Source organism: Dermacentor andersoni, chromosome 5, assembly GCF_023375885.2.
Source record: "Dermacentor andersoni chromosome 5, qqDerAnde1_hic_scaffold, whole genome shotgun sequence".
Classification (NCBI taxonomy): Eukaryota; Metazoa; Arthropoda; class Arachnida; order Ixodida; family Ixodidae; genus Dermacentor; species Dermacentor andersoni.
The window spans coordinates 175289399-175309456 of record NC_092818.1 but is presented as its reverse complement, the minus strand read 5'-3'; the positions used below and the strand labels follow the sequence as shown (position 1 = coordinate 175309456).

General features: G+C 48.2%; 1 protein-coding gene across 1 annotated transcript in view; it reads left to right on the top strand.

The window, feature by feature from the left end:
• The first annotated feature begins 953 nt into the window (after positions 1-953).
• The window catches only part of LOC126531644 (uncharacterized), a 43615-nt gene continuing 24510 nt past the window's right edge, over positions 954-20058 (top strand). Inside the window, exons 1-3 of the mRNA XM_050179262.3 lie at positions 954-1053; positions 2296-3827; positions 6715-6883. Coding sequence (XP_050035219.1) covers positions 2385-3827; positions 6715-6883 — 1612 coding nt within the window. The 5' untranslated portion in view covers positions 954-1053; positions 2296-2384. The remainder of the gene's footprint in view (positions 1054-2295; positions 3828-6714; positions 6884-20058) is intronic.

Genomic DNA, 20058 nt, shown 5'->3' with positions numbered 1-20058 from the left:
AGTACGAACTATTTGCAGTCTCACGGAGGAACAGTGGCTGGCAGTTATGAGGGCGTCGGCGGGGCTTCCCTGCAGACTTGAGTTGTATCCGACTGTAGACCTCACTGACCTATGATCAATGCACTTTACCCTACCTAACACTTTTTCATCCTGCACTATGCTGGGATCGGTAAAAAGTATGAAATCTATTTCATTTCTAGTTTCTTCATTAGGGCTGTTCCAGGTTAGGGCTGTTCCACTTCCATTTGCTACGCTCTCTGAAGAAGGTATTCACTATTCGGAGCTTATTCCTTTCTGCGAATTCTACCAACATCTCTCCTCTAGTGTTCCTAGAATCGATGCTGTAGTTTCCAATTGCTTTTTCACCAGCCTGCTTTTTCTCTACTTTTGCATTGAAGCCGCCCATGACTACAGTATACCGAGTTTGCACTTTTCTCATCGCTAATTCAACATCTTCATAAAAATATTATATTTCTTCATCATCGTGACTGCATGTTGGAGCGTAGGTTTGTACTACCTTTATTCTATACCTCATATTCAGCTTTATTGCGACTACTGCTACCCTCTCATTAATGCTGTAGAATTCGTCAATGTTGCCCGCTATGCCCTTATGGACTAGGAATCCTACCCCGTGTGGCTTCTCATCTGGGAGACCTCTATAGCAGAGGACGTGGCCGTTAGTCAGCATTGTATAAACCTCCACAGTTCTTCTACAGAGTGAACTGTTTTAAATTAGTAATCTACCAGTCAATTATGTTTCTTGTCTTTCAGTTTTCCGATATAAATAAACACTGCTTGCTCTGTGGGAGCCTTCCTTTCTTATGACATGTTGTGAAGATGTAGCTGCTGTTAGGATACTTCATTGCTGATGTTTTTCTTCGGTGCCTGATATATCGCATTCAAATTTCGGCGCCAAGTTGGTCCTTCTCCGTGCATGGCGTTATCCTACAGCGGCCTGGCAACAATGGGATCAGCTCATAATGGCTACCTTATTTGCGGGTGGTATATTTCCTCGTCCAAGCTGTGGTGTCGACAAATAAAAGGCATTTGCAGGTTAGTCCATCTCTGGTCACTCTTCTGAGACCGATTCTTCCTTATTAAGCTGGTTAAGTACATTCAATCTTGAACGGACGAAGCGAAACCTACTTGTTCGTTGCATTCCTTCAGTGTGGTAATGTGTTCAGTTGTTTGTAAACTCTGGAGCATACTCCTCCGTCGTTTAAAGTGAATGTCTCTATTCATTTTCTATTCCTGGAACCGAATGTAATTGTCCCTGAACAGCCAGAGTTTCTTTGTTGTGCCTAAAAAAGAGTGATTTCCTTTCTTTTTCTTTCTCTGTGTGTGTGCGTGTGTGTTTATCCAAGCAATAAATATACACATCAATGCCGTTAGCTCTTTGCTTTCACAACTCGCGTCGTCCTGTTGTCTGATGCTTTGCGCGATTTCCCAGTGTAGTCTGTAACGATTTGTGTCGTTAAGCACTAAATTAAAAACCCAGGTGTTGTGAGGTGCGGTTTGTTTCTTATTTCTGGGGGCCCGTGCTTAAGCTTGCGAAATTAAAGCTTCCCGAGCCCTGGAAAACTAATATCTTGTACCCTTGAAAATGTTCTTTAGCATGTTAGGTGCTTTACTCGCAGTGTTTTGAAGATCGGGGTTGATTGTACCGAGAGTTGTGAGCAGCAGATATCGCATTCTTTTCTAGTCTTTGGCGTCGCGGCTGGTTTAGGTGATTTGTTAGCAAGGTCAGACAGGTCCTTTGTGTGGTATTCCTGAGTTAAGCAGGTCAGTTGCGTTTCTTTATTGAATTTGGAACGTGATCGTACGTTTTAAAGTAATACGAAGTAAGCAGGCATGCGTTGGTTGGCTGATAGTTCCTGGAGTTCGCTTTTGCTGAAAGCGTTACAGGAGAACCAAAAAGTAAATACATGTTTTCAGCTTTATTATTATGCTAGGTTTGCATCAACCTTTCATATGTCAGTTCGATACTGCTAGTGTGCGTATGCTGTCTCATGTTAATGTGGAGTTAGTAGCTATCACATATTTTTTTTTTTTTGTTCGCGTCTGTATTCAGAACATGTGTGTATGCTTCTGCACCTGTGTATCTGTGGAAATCCTACACTCCTATGCTTTGCAATGCCGTCCTGGCTGTGGAAAAGTGTTCAGAGCTGTTGAATGCTAGACTTATGACTCAAATCTTGTATGGTTTCAACTCTTTTGTAAGTGTGCTTCTCGGGCCATTGTTAGTTTTCTTACCGTTTGCTTTTTCTTTCCCATGAAAAAAAAATTTCTGTCCAGTTTCTGAAACGTCATCAGTGAGGCCCCTACAATGGCAGCACCATTGGTAGCGGCTGTTGTGCCTGCAGGCAGCTGCTGCTTTTCCGACAATGCTTTGCTGTGAACAACAGGAACACCGAGTGTCCCTCCACCTATGGCCTGCCCTGGTCGGTTGCCTTCTGCACAGTTCACCCCGTGACATGGACCAACAGGCTTCCCCAGGAAGCCTTGACTTCCGTGACGTCCCCGCTCGGGAGGACCACCATCTCAGCAGTCAGGCCCAAGAGGGTGGTGTTGAACAGCCGCACCATTCCAGCCACCCTGTCATCTTTCAAGTTGACCTTCATCCATCTTCAGGCCACCAAAACATCGGAGTATGGGAAGCAAGGGTGCCGGCTGCCCGGCCACCATCCTCAAACGTTGAAGATTGTGGGGCTGCGGGAAGTGGTGCAGCTTCGACCTTGTCTGTAGACTGGCCGTCCAAAGAAGGTGCAGGGGCGTTGCCTCTGAGTGTCTACATGGCTTGTTTGTCTCTAGACTCCTGCCAGGTCTCCAGTCAGCGCTGCCATCTTGAAGCCACATGCTGCTGTGAATCGCACAGTGCCACTGCAAAGTCATCACCTTCTGACGTGGCCAGCCGCCGGGCATCCACGTCTGGTCGAACTGACGGTTCCACAAGAACCTCCAGGTCACGCTGCTCCCTGGATGAGCCTTCAAATTACACGCTTGTTCTGAAGCCCAAAGCACTGAAGCCTTGCCCCGCGGGAGGGTCCGTCCACTCTGTGCATTCTGCCCACTCTGCATGTTCAGCTGGGGCTTCGTTCGACAGGCCTGAAGTTGTCAGCCGTCCCGGAAGCACACCATCGCAAGTACTTGGCTTGAGTGAAGAGGGCCACGAACCGCTGCCGCAGATGCCCTATAGCAGCCCCAACAGTCCTATTCCATTCTTGACAGCACTAGGGGACACAGATGTGCATGGGAGGAAGGAGGGAAGAACCTTGTCAACGTGTAGCAACTGCCGCAGATCACGTTCCACCACTGTTGAGTCAAAGAAACAACTCAGGAGCAAGAAGAGAAAAGAAAACTCTCGCGCTGAGCGATGTTGCTCGGAAGAAATTGGTACGCATGGCACTTGTGACTGCATTGAAGACTTGTCTGGACCCGTCGAAAAGGGCTCTTTGCGGCATTCACTGGCCTCTTGCTTGGGTGCTAGAGGTCAGAGTGCATCGCGGCCTGCTGAGAAAGCATCATCAAAGAGGCGCTTTTCATTCACCCTGCCCAATGCACTGCTTAACGTTTTTCGCAAGGGATCTAGCACCTCACCATCTGTGCGAAACAGTTCAAGTCAGACAGACCCCTATCCAGAGGAGGTGGTTCGGTGCAGTGAGAAGGCGACCAGTCCATATGCGGTGCGAGCATTGCCTCCACTTCCAGGCAATGCTACCGTAACACTATGTGACCATTTTGGCAGGGCTGATGCAGTCAGTTGTGCCTCGGATGACTCGGACAGGAAGAGCCTCGACTATGCATCCAGCATAGAGAAAGTTAAGGATGTAAGTATTCCAGTGTACTTACTTGTAAGGGTGTAAGGATGTAAGTACTCCAGGTTAAGTTTTGGGTCAACAAGCAGTTCTAACAGATTTTTTAAAGCTACAAGTTCTACGTGTTTTAGATTGTTAAACCTTGAGAAATATTTGTAAGAGATCTTATTGTGAAGAGTGTTACCTGGTGTCTAGAAGCTTCTGCTATCTGCTCAGGCAATGTTCCTAATGTGTGATTGTGGGACATAAAGGTAACCCTGAGGGGAGGTTTTCCTACCACATGTCTGCTGCCTCTGCTTTTGCCATTTTAGCCATCAGTGCATGCTGGATATTAAATCCTTAGTACTGATAGCTCCAAAAACATTTCTCCTGTACAAACTAGGATGTCTATTTTGGTATACTTTGTTTATACTGAAGAAGAAATAAAGTGAATGGCTCAAATAATTTGGGTCAAGAAACAATATTCCCACTAATTAATAACACTCCTGAAAACAATGCTTTCATCAGTGCACAAAATGTATATGTAACTTCGCAGTTAACATGACTTTGTGATAAGTTATTCCAATGCGTGATTGCACTGGCAAACAGAAAGCTTTTCAAAACAGTATGGCGTTGCATTTCGGAAACTCTCTCAACTTGATTCCATAGTCATGAAACAAATTGTGGTGGTGGGGGGCAATTCTAATTTCTTCCTCATTATCGAACCCTCTCAGTGTGTGTGTGTGTGTGTGTGTGTGTGTGTGTGTGTGTGTGTGTGTTTTAGATTATGTTATGCACCCCCAGTGTTGGGTTTTTTTCTCAGAGGTTATAAAAATGAGCACAGTGGTTTAATTTTTGGTTGTGCAGAAATAAAAAAGAAATGACAGATAACAGCAGATGATCTCTTGGTGGTGGTCCCCACATTCCTATCTGACAAAAGAAATGCCGAAAGGAACATGGCAGGGTAGAAACACGGAAACATACCAGTACGTCAGTGACGCTGAAAGGGTTAGAGGGTATGCATTAAAGCGTGTCAAATTATATTGCGAGACTGGCTTTCTCTAAGAGCTCATCCAAGCTAAGTTTAGAATGCTGTAATATGTGCTGTTACCGAAGTTATAACAACTTAGTTAAAAGCAAAACAAGTTTATTGCTAGGCTGCTTCCATTGCTTCAATCACCCAGCCCATATTGGCTATGGGCTTGTAATTACTGCTTATGTATGCCTAAATGCACAAGCTATGTGTGGGCATACTACTGAAACCGGTCTTTTTCCTTTAAAATCTTGAAAAAAGATTTTTCGCTTTCTCTTACTCTGTTCCTGCTCAAATTTAGCAGCAAGATTGCATTTGAATTTGTTAGATGTAACACTTGGCACTGTGGCTTGCCTTGTGAATTTGCTGCCTTCTGCCTTTCTCAGACATACCCCCCAACAATATACGGAAACCAGTCTTGAAGGCCTTCTTTTGCCATACTGCAAATGCCTAAAGTGATGCTGCTTCTCTGTTTCAAGCATTGTCCATCATGAGAGGCGCAGACAAAGGCAAACTGGCAGTTTTTTCTTGACAAACCAAGCAAGTCTCAGTGCCTGTTTACATGGAATGATTTGGACCATAAAATATGATGTTACTATGAAATTTGGGTAGGAACAGAGTAGAGGTAAGCGCAATATCTTTCTTGTTCTATTTTAATTTTAAGATCAAAGCATAGGTCTCTGTGCTTAGGCATTATGCACCTTTGAGTTGAATGTTGAGACCGCCTATGTTTCCTTTTGAGTTCTGCCTGTGGGTTCTTTTGCTTTCTTTGGGGTGAGGGGGCATGAAACAGAGGTTAAGGCTGCTATATACGCTGTGTACCTGGTACGTATTGGCAAAGTTAAAACTGGTGAGTTGTTTTACTTCCACCCTGCATCTTGTGCAAAAAAATACTCATCCTAACATTGGTGAAAAGTGTCACAAGAACTGCGGGCTTTGAGCAACTTGTACAAATGTTATGTCACAATATGGACAATTGGGCATATTGGTGAATGTTTTTTTTTTTTGAAACGGCACAAAAAGAATGGGATACACAGACCAGCCCATAGATTACGCACAGTTAATTATAGATTATAAGCTCTACAGCTGATTTATGCAGTTTCTTCATGAACAATTGCTGATTGGGAAAATTAGCACTACAAAAAGGCGACACACACAGGAAGGGAAAGCAAGTGCTTCTTCAAGTTTTCCTCCCCAGCATTGTAAACAAACTAGCCCAACGATTAATTCTTCTTCATGAACAAGGATCGTACGCATTTATTTAAATAATATGCCTTGTTGCAAACTGTGTGATTAAAAAAAATAAACATAGAGCAGCATCTGTCTTGTGTTCTCCCTGTGCTTTTCATCCCCCCCCCCCCTTTTTTTGTGCCGTTTCAAAATTTAGATGTTATGTTTCATGAGATACTGGATCCATTTGCCAAAAAATGCTACAGGCAGCAATGGTGTACATACAATTACGAAAATTCATGCTGTTCATGTTAGTTCACTCCTGCTTGGGCTGAACCGAGTCTGTGACGATGAAAGTAAATGAAAATAAGACACTTAGTCATCAGTTAAAATAGACCCTTTTCATTATGGCAAAGCTAGCTTTCTTGCAAGGCAGTTTGCCGAACTAAAGGTGGCATAGTCATTTTTGCAAACAGCCTGTACAAGTTTGCCTCTACAATACGACATTGAAAGTGTAAGACGTGGCTCTTGTGATGAAACTATGCACAAGAGACAAACCCAAGAATGTGTAGCTAGCACTTGTGTTCATTTGAACAGTGGCTGGTGCTGCCATTGGTTGGGCAAATATGCAGTGAAGAAAAGTGAATTTACAATTTAGAAACAGAGTTTATTGAGATTAGTATTTTGAATATTTGCTCCCATGTGTCTCTTGCACAGTGTGGCTGGTATTGGGGCCCCATCAGTGGAGAGACAGCTGAACGGCTGCTCGCACATGAACCAGATGGTTCGTTTGTCGTGCGTGACAGCTCCGACGAGCACTACATCTTCAGCTTGACTTTCAAGCTCAACGGCTTTGTACGGCATGTGCGCATTGAGCATGATCAAGGTGGGGAATTCAACATGCTTGAATGCTTGTGTGTGGTCTTGCAAATTTGTCTGGTTGCACATATGCTTTGTGAAACATGCTATAGTCCAAGCTCGTCGTGCAACAAAATAAAGCAAACTTAGCCCCACTTTTTTTTATTAAGAGCAGGGATGATCACTTTTGTCCAGAAACTAACAAATGTAGGTGAAAATTTGCTGATATTATGCCCCTAAACTCCTTTTCGACAGAACAAATATTAGCATTCAAGGGCAGCACATAACATGGGCTTAAAGACTGTGCAAGGTATCGTGCTGAAAAGTTATGCTACCTTAAGTGACTCATTGAATTGAATTGGAGTACATGCTTGACAGTGTTATTGAAAGTTAGCACTTGTCCTGTTTTCGCTCTGGTCTTTCCTTGTGGCTCTTTCTGTGCCACAAACATATCCAAAGCCAGTTATGTAGAACTTAATTAAATCAAATTATACATTATATTGAAAATTTTCTGAATATTGTGAAACTGCAATGAGAATACATGGCATCACATAGTCAAATTGACTGAAAATCGTGTCTGCACCCTCTGGATCATGCTTCACGCAGTGTAAAATTGTTTCACAAGTTGTACTTCCCATGTGAGAAATTGTGCAAAAATTACCTGTATGGGGCAATCGAATATGAAACCAAAATCGCGTAAACACAGTCTGCTCTCAGAGCTAGGGTAGTCAGTATCATCACCATTGCCATCACAAGATGCTGACAAACACAGTTCTTGCGTGTCATGCCAGCTCCCATATACTTTCTCTGTGCCAGATGCTAAGAAAATAATAGTGCCCGCTACCAGTGGCATGTGCAACAGAAGTCGGGGCTTGAGCTTTGAAGAGGTTCTCTGTGCCTGCTCGATCTCTGCGCTTGCCATTAGTTTGCGCCATTGTGATTACTTCGAAAGATTATGCAGATCCAACACACATGTTGGAATATGTGTGAAGCGAAGCGTTCATGAAGCGGTTAATGAAATACAGTCGAACCCATTTATGGTGAACCTGACTGTCACATGGCTCCCGTTCATTCTATCCCGAAGTTCGTAATAAGTGGGCGCACAGCTAAAAAAAAAAGTTGCTAGTTAAAACACAAAATTGATTTCTTTGCAAAAAAGTCCATGATATGGATGGATGGAAACAACTTTATTTTGAATCCGGCAAATTTGACGACCCGGGCTCAGGTCTCCCATGAGGGGACTGTTGGAATCGCACCGCTGGCCCGAGTTGTTGGGGTCTCGGTGCTGACGCCCGTTATTGCCAATGGGTCGCAAGCCCCAAGGGTAGCGTTGGCCTGGCGGCCTGGGGCACTGGAAGCATCCGAAGGTCCCGGCGAAGCAAGAGAAGACTGGTAACAGAACAACTTGTTTATTCTAACATAGCAAAAGAGCGGCCGGTCAGGTCGACCGAAGTGGAGAGACGGGAGAGCACGTAACTCAACAGTACAAATCGGAGCCTCTCCCCTGGCGTCCGGGGGCAGCTGCTCTTATACTCTCGGCGTCGCGGTCCAAAAGGGAAGGTCACGGGATGAAGGTCACGGGATGAAGGTCACGGGACGGCGGAGCATGAGCCCACGACGGCGCGAACTGTCGGGCCGAGAGACCTGCTGAACCGAGTGTAGTGACGCATCGCCAACCCTCACCCACACGACGGCGTGAACAGTTGAGCCGAGAGACGTCCAGGCTCCTCATTCGGGGAACTCCGCTCCCCGGCTGCCGCGCTTTGACAAGCGAGGGCACACACACACACACGCACACACGAAGACACGTGGCACTGAAACACGCCGGGACACGCTTGGCGGGTAGGCGTTGCGGCGGCGTCGAACAGGCCAAAATGTCCGCCGTTTTGAACAAAGCCCCGGCGTCCGTTGCATCCGCGCCGGCATTACCGCGCGTTGTAGGCGAAACGTAACAGACCGCCCCGCCGGGGGAAGGAGATCCCGAAGGTCAGGGGACTGCATCCGCTGTCCGGAGGGATGTCGCTCGATGATGCTCATAACCGAAGTTGGGCGTCCTTGGGCGTTTCTTGAGCGCAGCGCACAGAGAAGGCCTCGTTCTCACGTTCAGGTGCACACAGGACACTGCAAAGTGACTTCGGGAGAGTTGACATTTTTGTTCTCGTTTCCGGCAAGCGTTAGAACCACGCCAAAAGTCAACCGCTCAGTCAGCAAGCACGGCACAACCCTCACTAAGCCCTGCCAGGCTCTTTCCCCTTTTATACTGCTGCCTAGTTCCTTACAGTAGTTTAGCAGCACTCAGAACGCGTCCACAAATCGGAAAAATTGCACTAAAAAGCACATCATCACTTTGAAACACTACACAAAAGCAATAGGTTAAAAAAAATCCTGCCTCAGGAAGAAAAACCTCAGTAACAAGCAATTTTGAGGCTGATTCCCACGTTAGGGGCTTCGACTTAAGCCATCGGCGTTACCGTTGAGACTCCCCTTTTTGTAACGCACCTCAAAGGAATATTGTTGCAAAGCGAGGCTCCAGCGCAGGAGGCGGCCATTTTTGGGAGAGATGGTCTGCAGCCATTGGAGAGGGCAGTGATCCGTTTCAATGATAAACCTCGAGCCGGCTAGGTAACATGACAATTTCTGAACGGCCCTCACGATACACGCACACTCTTTCTCGGTGGCGCTATACGCCTGCTCACGACTGGTCAGCTTACGACTAGCATACAGGACGGGGTGTTCTACTTCTCCATTTTCCCGTTGGCACAGTACAACGCCCATGCCTCGCTCACTAGCATCACACTGAACAACGAACCCTTTTGTGTAGTCGGGCGATCGTAGCACAGGCTGGTTTGTTAGGGCGCTCTTTAGGGCGCTAAAAGCTCTTTCCTTCGTCTCATCCCAGACGACTGTTTGCGGCTCTGTCTTTCTCAGAGCATCCGTCAAGGGAGCCGCGATATCAGAGTACCTGGGGATGTACCTCTGATAGTAGCCGGCGACACCTAAGAACGACCGAATATCGGTCTTCGTGCGCGGTTGCGGGAAGTCTCGCACAGCGGCCACCTTTATTTCAGAGGGGCGGCGACGACCCCGACCAATCACGTGTCCGAGGTAGACAACCTCGGCCTGTGCTAACTGGCACTTGGGAGCCTTGACTGTCAAGCCCGCATCGCGCAGGCGGGTTAGCACTGCCCGCAAGTGCGCCATATGTTCCGGCCAGGATGCGGAGAATATCGCTACGTCGTCTAGATACGGTAAAGCGAATTCTTGCTGTCCCCGCAACACTTTATCCATGAGGCTTGAAAAGCAGTATGGCGCGTTCTTCAAACCAAAACTCAAAACTTTAGGACGGAATGTCCCCATTGGTGAAATGAACGCCGCATACCTACTAGCCTCTTCTGTAAGTGGAACCTGCCAATAACCCCTGACAAGATCTAGGGTGGAAATAAACTGAGCGCTACTCACTCTCTCAAGGCGCTCCTCGATGTTAGGGATCGGATAAATTTGATCCTTAGTGATGGAATTAAGCCTGCGGTAGTCGACGCAAGGACGAGGTTCCTTGCCCGGTACCTCAACTAAAATCAAAGGGGAGGTATAATCACTCTCACCCGCTTCAATAACACCGAGCTGTAGCATTTTCTTTACCTCAGCCTCCATAATATCGCTCTGGCGGGGTGACACCCGGTACGCCTTGGATCGTACTGGCTCTGGGGAGGTAAGTTCTATGTCATGAGTAAGGACAGAAGTCCTACCAGGCCTCTCAGAGAACAGACCTTGAAACTCTTGTAAGAGCTGGTGTAGTTCGGTTTTCTGCTCAGGCGACAGCGATGCTTTACTTATTAAGTCACTAATGACTTGATCGGCGTCTTTCCTGTTCGTCACTGAGCCTAGTCCCGGAAGCTCGACCGGAAGCTCTTCTAACTTTCCCGCATCGGGAATTTCCTCTCCAGTATCTGGTGCCTTTAACGCTACAGGCTCAATTTTATCCCGTTCGGGCGTGCTCTGAATACCAGCTTGCTGCGCCTCTGACCCTTTTTCATCGTTCAACAACGTTGGCCCCGCAACTACCGCCTTTGCAGCGAGCTCCCGAACCTTCGATCTGGTTAAGGCCTGAACGCTAGCCTCACCAAACAAAAGCCCCTTCTCGCGCAGGAGGTGATCGGACCTGTTCGAAAATAGGTACGGGTACTGGGGGGGCAGCATAGATGACACTGCGGCCTCCGTCTCAAGTGCTCCGAAAGGTCCTTCAATAAGCACTTTTGCTACCGGCAGACACACGCTATGAGCTTCCACTGCTTGCTTGATCCATGCGCACTCGCCCGTGAACATATCGGGTTCTACGTAAGAGGGGTGAACTACATCCATTGTAGCTGCGGAATCGCGAAGCACTCGGCACTCTTTCCCGTTCACGAGGAGGTCTCGCATGTAAGGCTCGAGAAGCTTCATGTTCTCGTCAGTGCTGCATATAGACAAAAACACGACTTGTGTTTTTGTTTCTGGACACTGCGCCGAAAAGTGACCCGGCTTCTGGCACGTATAACAAACGCGCGCTTGCCTCATCTCGAACCGCTTTCTGCGTTCGGCTTCGGTTGCCGCCGTCTCCTTACGTTCGGTCGGACTGCTTTCACTCGCATCCAAACTACGTGTGTCCCCCTTTGCTCTCATGGGCGTGAACTTTGGCCTCTCAAACTTGGAGCCAAATTCACCCTTTTGACCGTCCTTAGCTCCACGAGCCCGACGCGTCACAAACTCCTCGGCTAACTCAGCGGCTCTAGCCACCGTACTAACGTCTGGCCTATCCAAGACCCAGTACCGCACGTTCTCAGGTAACCGACTATAAAACTGTTCTAGCCCGAAACACTGCAGAACTTTCTCATGGTCACCAAACGCTTTCTCTTCTTTGAGCCACTCCTGCATGTTTGACATAAGCCTGTACGCAAACTCTGTATATGACTCACTTTTGCCTTTCTCATTTTCCCGAAACTTCCGACGGAACGCCTCCGCTGACAGCCGGTACTTTTTTAGCAGACTCGATTTCACTTTGTCGAAATCCTCTGCCTCCTCTCTCTCCAAGCGAGCGACTACGTCGGCCGCCTCGCCGGGTAGCAAAGTGAGCAAGCGCTGTGGCCACGTTTCCCGAGAGAACCCCTGCTTCTCGCACGTTCGCTCAAAGTTAACCAGGAACAAACCAATGTCCTCTCCAAGCTTAAACGGCCGCATCAGGTCAGTCATTTTGAACAATACTCGTTCTCCTGCACCGTGTGCCTGACTTCCATTACGAGCGCGTTCCATCTCTAACTCGAGACGCTTCATTTCCAAAGCGTGTTCGCGCTCTTCTTTTTCTTTCTGTTCTTTTCGTTCACGCTCATCTCTCTCTTTCTGTTCTTTAAGTTCACGCTCATCTTTCTCTTTCTGTTCTTTAAGTTCACGCTCCCTCTCCTCAATGGTCTCAAGGCATTCCGACAGCTCGTCATCCTCAGCTTCTAACTCAAGAATAGCCCTTAGCAGTTCTGGTTTTCTGAGTTTGTCTGAGACATCCAGACCCAACTCTCTCGCAAGCTCCAGCAATTTCGGTTTGCGCAACGACTTCAAATCCATGGCTGCTCTGAATGCTGCTTTCTCTACTGCCTACTATTGTCTTGCCGCAAACTAACCCGGTAGCAACGACAACCACAATTACCAGCTCTGTTTCTAACACTAACAAAAGCCTGGCAAAACTCAGAAGAAGAAAGTCCCGCACTCACCAAACCTCGCAGCCAAGACTTCAGCGCAGTCGTTCCGCTGCAGGCAACCAGTCGTCACACAGGGCTCGTTGCACTGCTCCCGGATGGTCGTTGTGCTGCTCAGCATACAGTCAACCGCATCTCTTCGCTGCTGGCCTCCGTTGTCGCGATCTCACCGCTGGCAACCAGATGTTGGAATCGCACCGCTGGCCCGAGTTGTTGGGGTCTCGGTGCTGACGCCCGTTATTGCCAATGGGTCGCAAGCCCCAAGGGTAGCGTTGGCCTGGCGGCCTGGGGCACTGGAAGCATCCGAAGGTCCCGGCGAAGCAAGAGAAGACTGGTAACAGAACAACTTGTTTATTCTAACATAGCAAAAGAGCGGCCGGTCAGGTCGACCGAAGTGGAGAGACGGGAGAGCACGTAACTCAACAGTACAAATCGGAGCCTCTCCCCTGGCGTCCGGGGGCAGCTGCTCTTATACTCTCGGCGTCGCGGTCCAAAAGGGAAGGTCACGGGATGAAGGTCACGGGATGAAGGTCACGGGACGGCGGAGCATGAGCCCACGACGGCGCGAACTGTCGGGCCGAGAGACCTGCTGAACCGAGTGTAGTGACGCATCGCCAACCCTCACCCACACGACGGCGTGAGCAGTTGAGCCGAGAGACGTCCAGGCTCCTCATTCGGGGAACTCCGCTCCCCGGCTGCCGCGCTTTGACAAGCGAGGGCACACACACACACACGCACACACGAAGACACGTGGCACTGAAACACGCCGGGACACGCTTAGCGGGTAGGCGTTGCGGCGGCGTCGAACAGGCCAAAATGTCCGCCGTTTTGAACAAAGCCCCGGCGTCCGTTGCATCCGCGCCGGCATTACCGCGCGTTGTAGGCGAAACGTAACAGGACATTGAGGCCTTGCCTCGTCGCCGCCTCTCGGGCTTGCTGGACAGCCCACTCTTGTGTCTTGAGGTTGGAGCTGCACAGAGCGGCAGCCCACTTCGACGCAAGAGCCTCCGGAGCTACTGCCATTGTAGCTGATGTAACCCGACACTCCCACAACATGTGTGACAGCGTCGCTCTAGTTTCCTGACATAATTTGCAAAGAGCAGTCGGGTATTGTGCGGGGAAAATGTGCTGCAATCGCACCGGACTGGGGAATTTTTGTGTTTGCAATTGTCGCCAGATGACTGCCTGGCGACGTTTCAGCATGGGGTGAGGTGGGGGCAGCAACCGCCTGCCTAGCTGGTAGTGCTTGGTGATGTCATTGTACCTGACCAGGCGTTCTCGCGTGTTTTGAGCCAGGAGTTCCGAAGTCGAAGAGGCGGTCTTCGATTCTGCGCAGCGGGTCAGTTCTCGCGCAGAGCGGTGTGCTACCTCGTTCAAGTTAATGAGACCCTCATCGGTGGGGGTGGCGACGTGCGCTGGAAACCATATGATCGCGGTGTTATCGAAGTGCTGTCGACCAGCTTTCTTTAGAATCTGGAGAGCTTCGGAGGAAATGCGCCCCCACGCGTAGTTGCGAACTGCGGATTGTGAGTCGCTAAAAACTACCTCGCAGAGGGGGTCGGTAAGCGCAAGCGCAATCGCTACCTCTTCTGCTGTTTCGGGGTATTCCGTTGCGACACTACACGCGTGCGTAAGCCGGGAGCTAACGTCTACGACTACCGCCGTGAACCGGTGTTTTCGTGTGTATTCTGCGGCGTCTACAAAGCGCGTAGTCCTCTTTCCACCCAAGGAGCGCAGCAGTGCCTTGGCACGGGCCTGGCGTCGGCCCCGATTAAATTCGGGGTGCATGTTTCGAGGTATAGGGGCGGCAATCAGCGTGTCGCTGAGGTCAGGTAGAATGACCTGTTTCTGACCGTGTTGGACGTGGTAGTTGAAGCCGAGTTTGTGCAGGATGTACTGACCCGTGGCTGTCAGAGACATGTGTTCGAGTTGAGAGGTTCTTTGCGCATCCACAATTTCCTCAAGCGTGTTGTATACCCCCAGCTGTAGCAGACGAGCAGTGCTTGTGGACTCTGGTAGGCCAAGGGCGATCTTGTAAGTCTTGCGTATAAGGGTGTTGATGTTCTCCCTTTCAGTGACATTCCAGTTGTGGAAGGCAGCCACATAAGTGATGTGACTGATTACGAAAGAGTGTATGAGGCGCATGACACTGTCCTCCTTCATGCCCGTGTGCTTGTTTGTAATGCGTTTGATCAGGCGGGTAGCCGCTGTAACCTTGCCTTCGATTTTGCGAATAGCTTCTATGTTTGACCTGTTGGATGTTATATGCATGCCTAGGATGCGTATCTTCGGGACTCGGGGAATGCAGGAGCCGTCTTGCGTATAGAGGATTATGTCGTCACATTGGCACGATTCGGCTGTAGGCTTGGGCCGGCGGCGCGGGCGGTAGACGAGCAGCTCCGATTTCAGTGGAGATAGTCGGATACTTGTGTCTTGGAGGTAGGTTTCGACTGCAGAGACCGCTGCTTGTAAGGTGCATTCTATCTGACCGTCACTGCCCTTGTCGACCCACAGGGTGATGTCATCTGCATACAAGGTGTTATGGAGGTCATCGATCTCGTCGAGGTAGGCCAGGAGACCCAGCATCACGAGGTTGAAAAGGAGCGGGGATATGACCGATCCTTGAGCAGTGCCGGTGCTTCCTAGTGTATGTTCGTCGGATGTCATGCTGCCGACCGCGAGGGTGACTGTGCGGCGCGACAGGAAGTCTCTGATGTAGTTGTAGCTTCGCTCACCCAAGTTGAGTCCATGATACTCTCTTGTTTCTGCAGTGCAGACCTGATCGGGGGCGGTTTCCATCTGCATTATACACATCCTGCTCCGCGTAGCTCGCAATAATGGCTCGGTTTGTTACAAGCTAAGTGGCAACGTCTTGGTCGCTTGCCAAAGCCACCTCGCCGACAGTCAATTTGAAAACAATCCCATGTCTAACTTTGAATCGATGTGGCCAGCCATTACCTCTGTAGAAGTCAGAAAAATCTAGCAGGAATGGGAAGTTTTTGGCTTTGCCCAGCATCATTGGTCCACCTCTTGGAATGTCACAAGCCTGTGCGTCAATGAACCACCTAAACAGCGCATCCTCTACGTCCACGTAGGTGGCCTTCTGCGGGCACTTTCTGTCCATCGAGTAGGCGTCGGAGCTGGCGATCTTTTCTTGTCCATCATAATCATCGAGATGGTTGATTTCGACGGGTTGTACTTCACCAACTCACAGTTTTTAGCACTCTGAGACAGTTCCATCAAAGTTGCTCGCTTTGTGGCTATGTTCAGCACTTTTAGTTTTGTGGCCACTGCAGGCACGGCAGGCTTCTCATCAGATATGTACCACCCACTTCTTGGCCAAATCCTGTTGTGGGTATGTGCCTTAGTGTGAGAATCACCATAGTAACCAACGCAAGAACACGCTTGTTGGTTGATTCTCCATTGTGAGTACATGCTATAGTATGGGAATCATAACCATCCCCATGCGACGAGCATTGAAAAAAGCTACCTTAGGTTGGCATGAGAGAAGTCTATGTGCGCGAAGTGGTGTAATGGTTAAAGCATCGGGCTGCTGCGCTGAGGGGCTGAGGTTAGAATCCTGCAGCTGGACCTGAATCTCATCTTTTTTAAAGTGGATGCAAATCTACTCTGCGAGAACCTGAGCAGCGACCAGCCTGCTGACCGACCCACCCAGGTGAAATCATAGAACGGTAGGCAAAGAAAGCTTTGCTTTAAATGTGGGCCCCCAAATGGAGACTACAGCCCTGGTTAGGCAGATGAAGGAGCAGCATTGTCGCCTTGCTGCTAGCGGGGTGTTAACATCGCAGTAAGTGTGAAATTAACTGGTGTAAATACAGAAACACATTAATGTAATAATTTTAGTCTACTTGTGCTAGCGCTTAGTAAACAGTAGCGTCACATGTGAAGGTGAGAATACAGCGGGATTGACTGCATTAAAGACAGACCTATAGACAAAACAACTTGTGTGTCTCCATGCGGTCTACGCACTGCCTCGTATCCATATTATACCAACCAACCAAACTGATATTTATACACAGAAATCTTAAATTTACAGTACCTTTGAGTTCGATAAACAAAACCACAGTACTTTTAGCTGCCTTTTTCATAAAGCTGCCAGGCTGAAGGCTCTTAATGACTACGGTAGAATCTTGATGGTACGACTCTGAGGACGGCGTAAAATTTCATATCAGCTGAAGTTTATAAAAGAGCAAATTAAATTCTGGGGTTCTATGAGTAAAAACCACAATACAACTATGATGCACGCTGCAGTGGGGGACACTCAATTAATTTTGACCACCTGGGGTCTTTAGCATGCACCCAATGCATGGTACATGGGCGTTTTTGCATTTCACCCCCATTGAAACATGGACGCTGTGGCTGTGATTTGATCCAGTGAACTCGAGATTAGTAGCGCAACGCCGAAGCCGCTACACCACCATGGCAAGTTTGAAATTCTGGGAAAAAAATTGGAAATTAACGGGCGCAGCAATGAAACAGCCAACTAGCTCAAAATGTCTATTTTTTTCCTTATCACATGCTGAAATAGGCCTTCCTTTATTTCGCAGCAAAATATTTGCTACTAATGTACATCAGAATTTAAGAAAATTACACTTTTTTTTGTGTGTTGTCTTCGAAACCAGAAAGAAAATTGTTCACTTTGTTAGCATTTTGAACCGAATTGTTCAGTGAAATATTCTTAATGTATGAAGCAAACGATAGCAAAATTCACATGCACTAAAACAGTATTTTATTGGAAGAGGCACCAAACAGCAATATTTACACTTGTCAGTCTGTTGCTTGAGAGGCAGCGCAGCAATGATGTGAGCAGCAGCCACCCGTTTCCTCACGGCAGCATTTCTCCGTTCATTCTTCAGCTTTCATTGCATGTTCTCATGGTAGTCGTCAAAAACATTAAGAGTTGCACCCCTCTTGAGCTTCTGAATTTTGCACCCTCCGTGATAGCCTGTCGGTAGAAAATCATGCATCTGTACAATGGAGCTGAACTGAACGTCCAGTCCTTCCTAGTGATGGTTTTCAACCACGCTTCTCTCGCTTCGCTTTCGCTAGGAATCTCGTGAAATGAAATGCCAGCTACTCTATTTTTAGCGTCGGACTTTCACCTTGCGAAACAATTGTAGGCCATGGCATCCCAAGAACATACAAAAATCTTTGGGAGTGACAGTGCAACTCATGCTTAGACACAAAAGCATGGGCAATCATCGTGTGCACTACCCAGGGCTGGCAGCGATACCTTGTTGGAAACTGCGTCAACCAGAGGGAGAAAGCAGACGGTAGCTTGGCTACCTTTGAGCTGGCATGGAAATTATATAGGAGACTATGACCGTGCTCGTGTAGCATAATGACGATGAGGCACCACTTTCAGTCTTCAGTTATGAAAGCAAGTTCAAAAGCTAAGTTATTTGGCTTGCTAAGCTAGCAGCAACAATGTGTTTTTGAATCTTCATCCCAAATTGCCTATGTCGCAGGACAAGCTTAGGAAGTGGTTAGTATAGGTAGGGGTCACCATCCCATTTGCAGTTGTTGCAGTCATTTGAGAAATGCAAAATATGAAATGTCAAAAGAACGTGAATTGGGTGCATGTAAGGTCTCTACTTTGTTTAGGAGCTATAATGTCATTTCTACATGTTTTCTGTTTTGAACACATAGAAAGTAGGTGCATGTCGGATTCGGGGGCTGTTTGAATTGGGAAAATAGAGCGGACTTCGGATAAATGAGACTCGCTTAAACATAATTCCTGGATAACTGAAATGTTGGTGTCAACTTTGGTTGGTCTTTCACAGGCACAATGTTAACAAACTTAGCTTAAATGGAACAAATTTTTTTGGGAACTCCGGTTAAATGGCACTTTAACCAATACTACCACTTCCCTAACTGGCATATAGTACAAGAAAAGTCTGCCAAACTTGTCAAATGGTGGTGCCATAAATAGCGAAGATAATCCGATCTATCCATCAGGCAGTTGTGGGAAGGTTAATGCAAGTTAAGTAACGATATTGAAGTTGCAACGATGTTTCCATGATGAGGACTTCACAAGGCAGCTAACGAACCCAGAGTGTAGGAGTTGAGGGACGGACTTCGGGATGAAACACTTGGGAGATTTATTTTACATTATATACAGTGAGACGTCAGTGAACAGTCGTGCAGTCATTACGGGCCGGTAGCAACTCGGACGCTGCGGCCCGCGGCAAGAAGTTCGAGAGAGGTGAATCAGGGACTGCTCTGGAATCTCTGGAATGCTTCTTTTAAACCCTTCGAGGACTGGAAGTCGCGTCATGTTCGGCCAATGGGAGAGTCCGCTCAGATGACGCCATTTTCAGCCAATGGTAGGCGCCCGTGCGATGGTGTCATACCCGGCGAAGAGAGTCGCCGCTTGGTCCCCCTGCGGTCTTGCCTTGCTGACTCACAACTCGCAGTCACAATAGCCAGGTGGGGGCGACGGCGGACCAAGGCGGGCAGGGTGCCTTACTTTCACGGTGCCTTACCTCTCCCTGCGGTCTTGCCTCGCTGGCTTGCAACGCGTCGGCACAATGGGCGTATGGGGGCTACGCTGCCAGGCCTTCCCGGTACATCACAGCCGCCTTGCTTCGGGACCCACTTTCCTTGCAACAGTGCCGGGCTATCCCTTCGATTTCTGGAAAAGTCAAGCATTGAATAGCTCCGCCGGCGGCGTACGAACTTGTTTGCACGTGAACTTGTGGCCTTAAACTTGTTTGCTCGAGCGCTCCTCTGGAATGTGCTTTCCGCGTTTCTGCGCTTCTCAATTAGCTGTGCTGCGATTCGATGTGGTCTGGGGAACTCGAAGTAGGCGCAGGAAACAGCCCCATATCTAACAGCTCGTCCTCGCCCCGGTTGTTCTGAATGGCCGGTGAACTCAATTCGCTGGCCATGAGGAACGCTGAAAGAACGTGCAGGGTATTGGTGTCGAGCCTCGTTTGACGAACTTCGGGATCCTGGGCCCTGGAAAACATACGTCAAACAAACAAAACAACACAGCGCTGCACCACGTGTAAGCGCAGGCTCTTCACCCCTGACTCGCCAGGCTATTACTGAGTCAAAATGAACCCTGATCATTTATTTCCCCAATTTTGACAAAACAGTTCCAACCACCCTTCCAAACAGCTATCCATTTCTCCTCGAATGCCGACAAGACCAGAGTACTATTGTTGTTGCAAAACAAAGTGTCGCTGACGATGCAAACAACAAATGAAAACAGCCGAACATAACTTGAGTGGCCTAACTACACGAACAGCATGTTTCCAATCTATCGCAGTGGCGTACTTATCGCACGTATTGGTGCCACTGAACATTCTGGTGAACCTCACAAGTACGTAATCACAAGCGCACTAGCCTTGTGGTCACTAAACAGAACGCGTACTTGCGTTGTTGGCAAACTTTTCATTTACGCTTACTCACGTTTCTTCCCTGAAAGTCCTGCAGAACACGTGACTTAAACGAA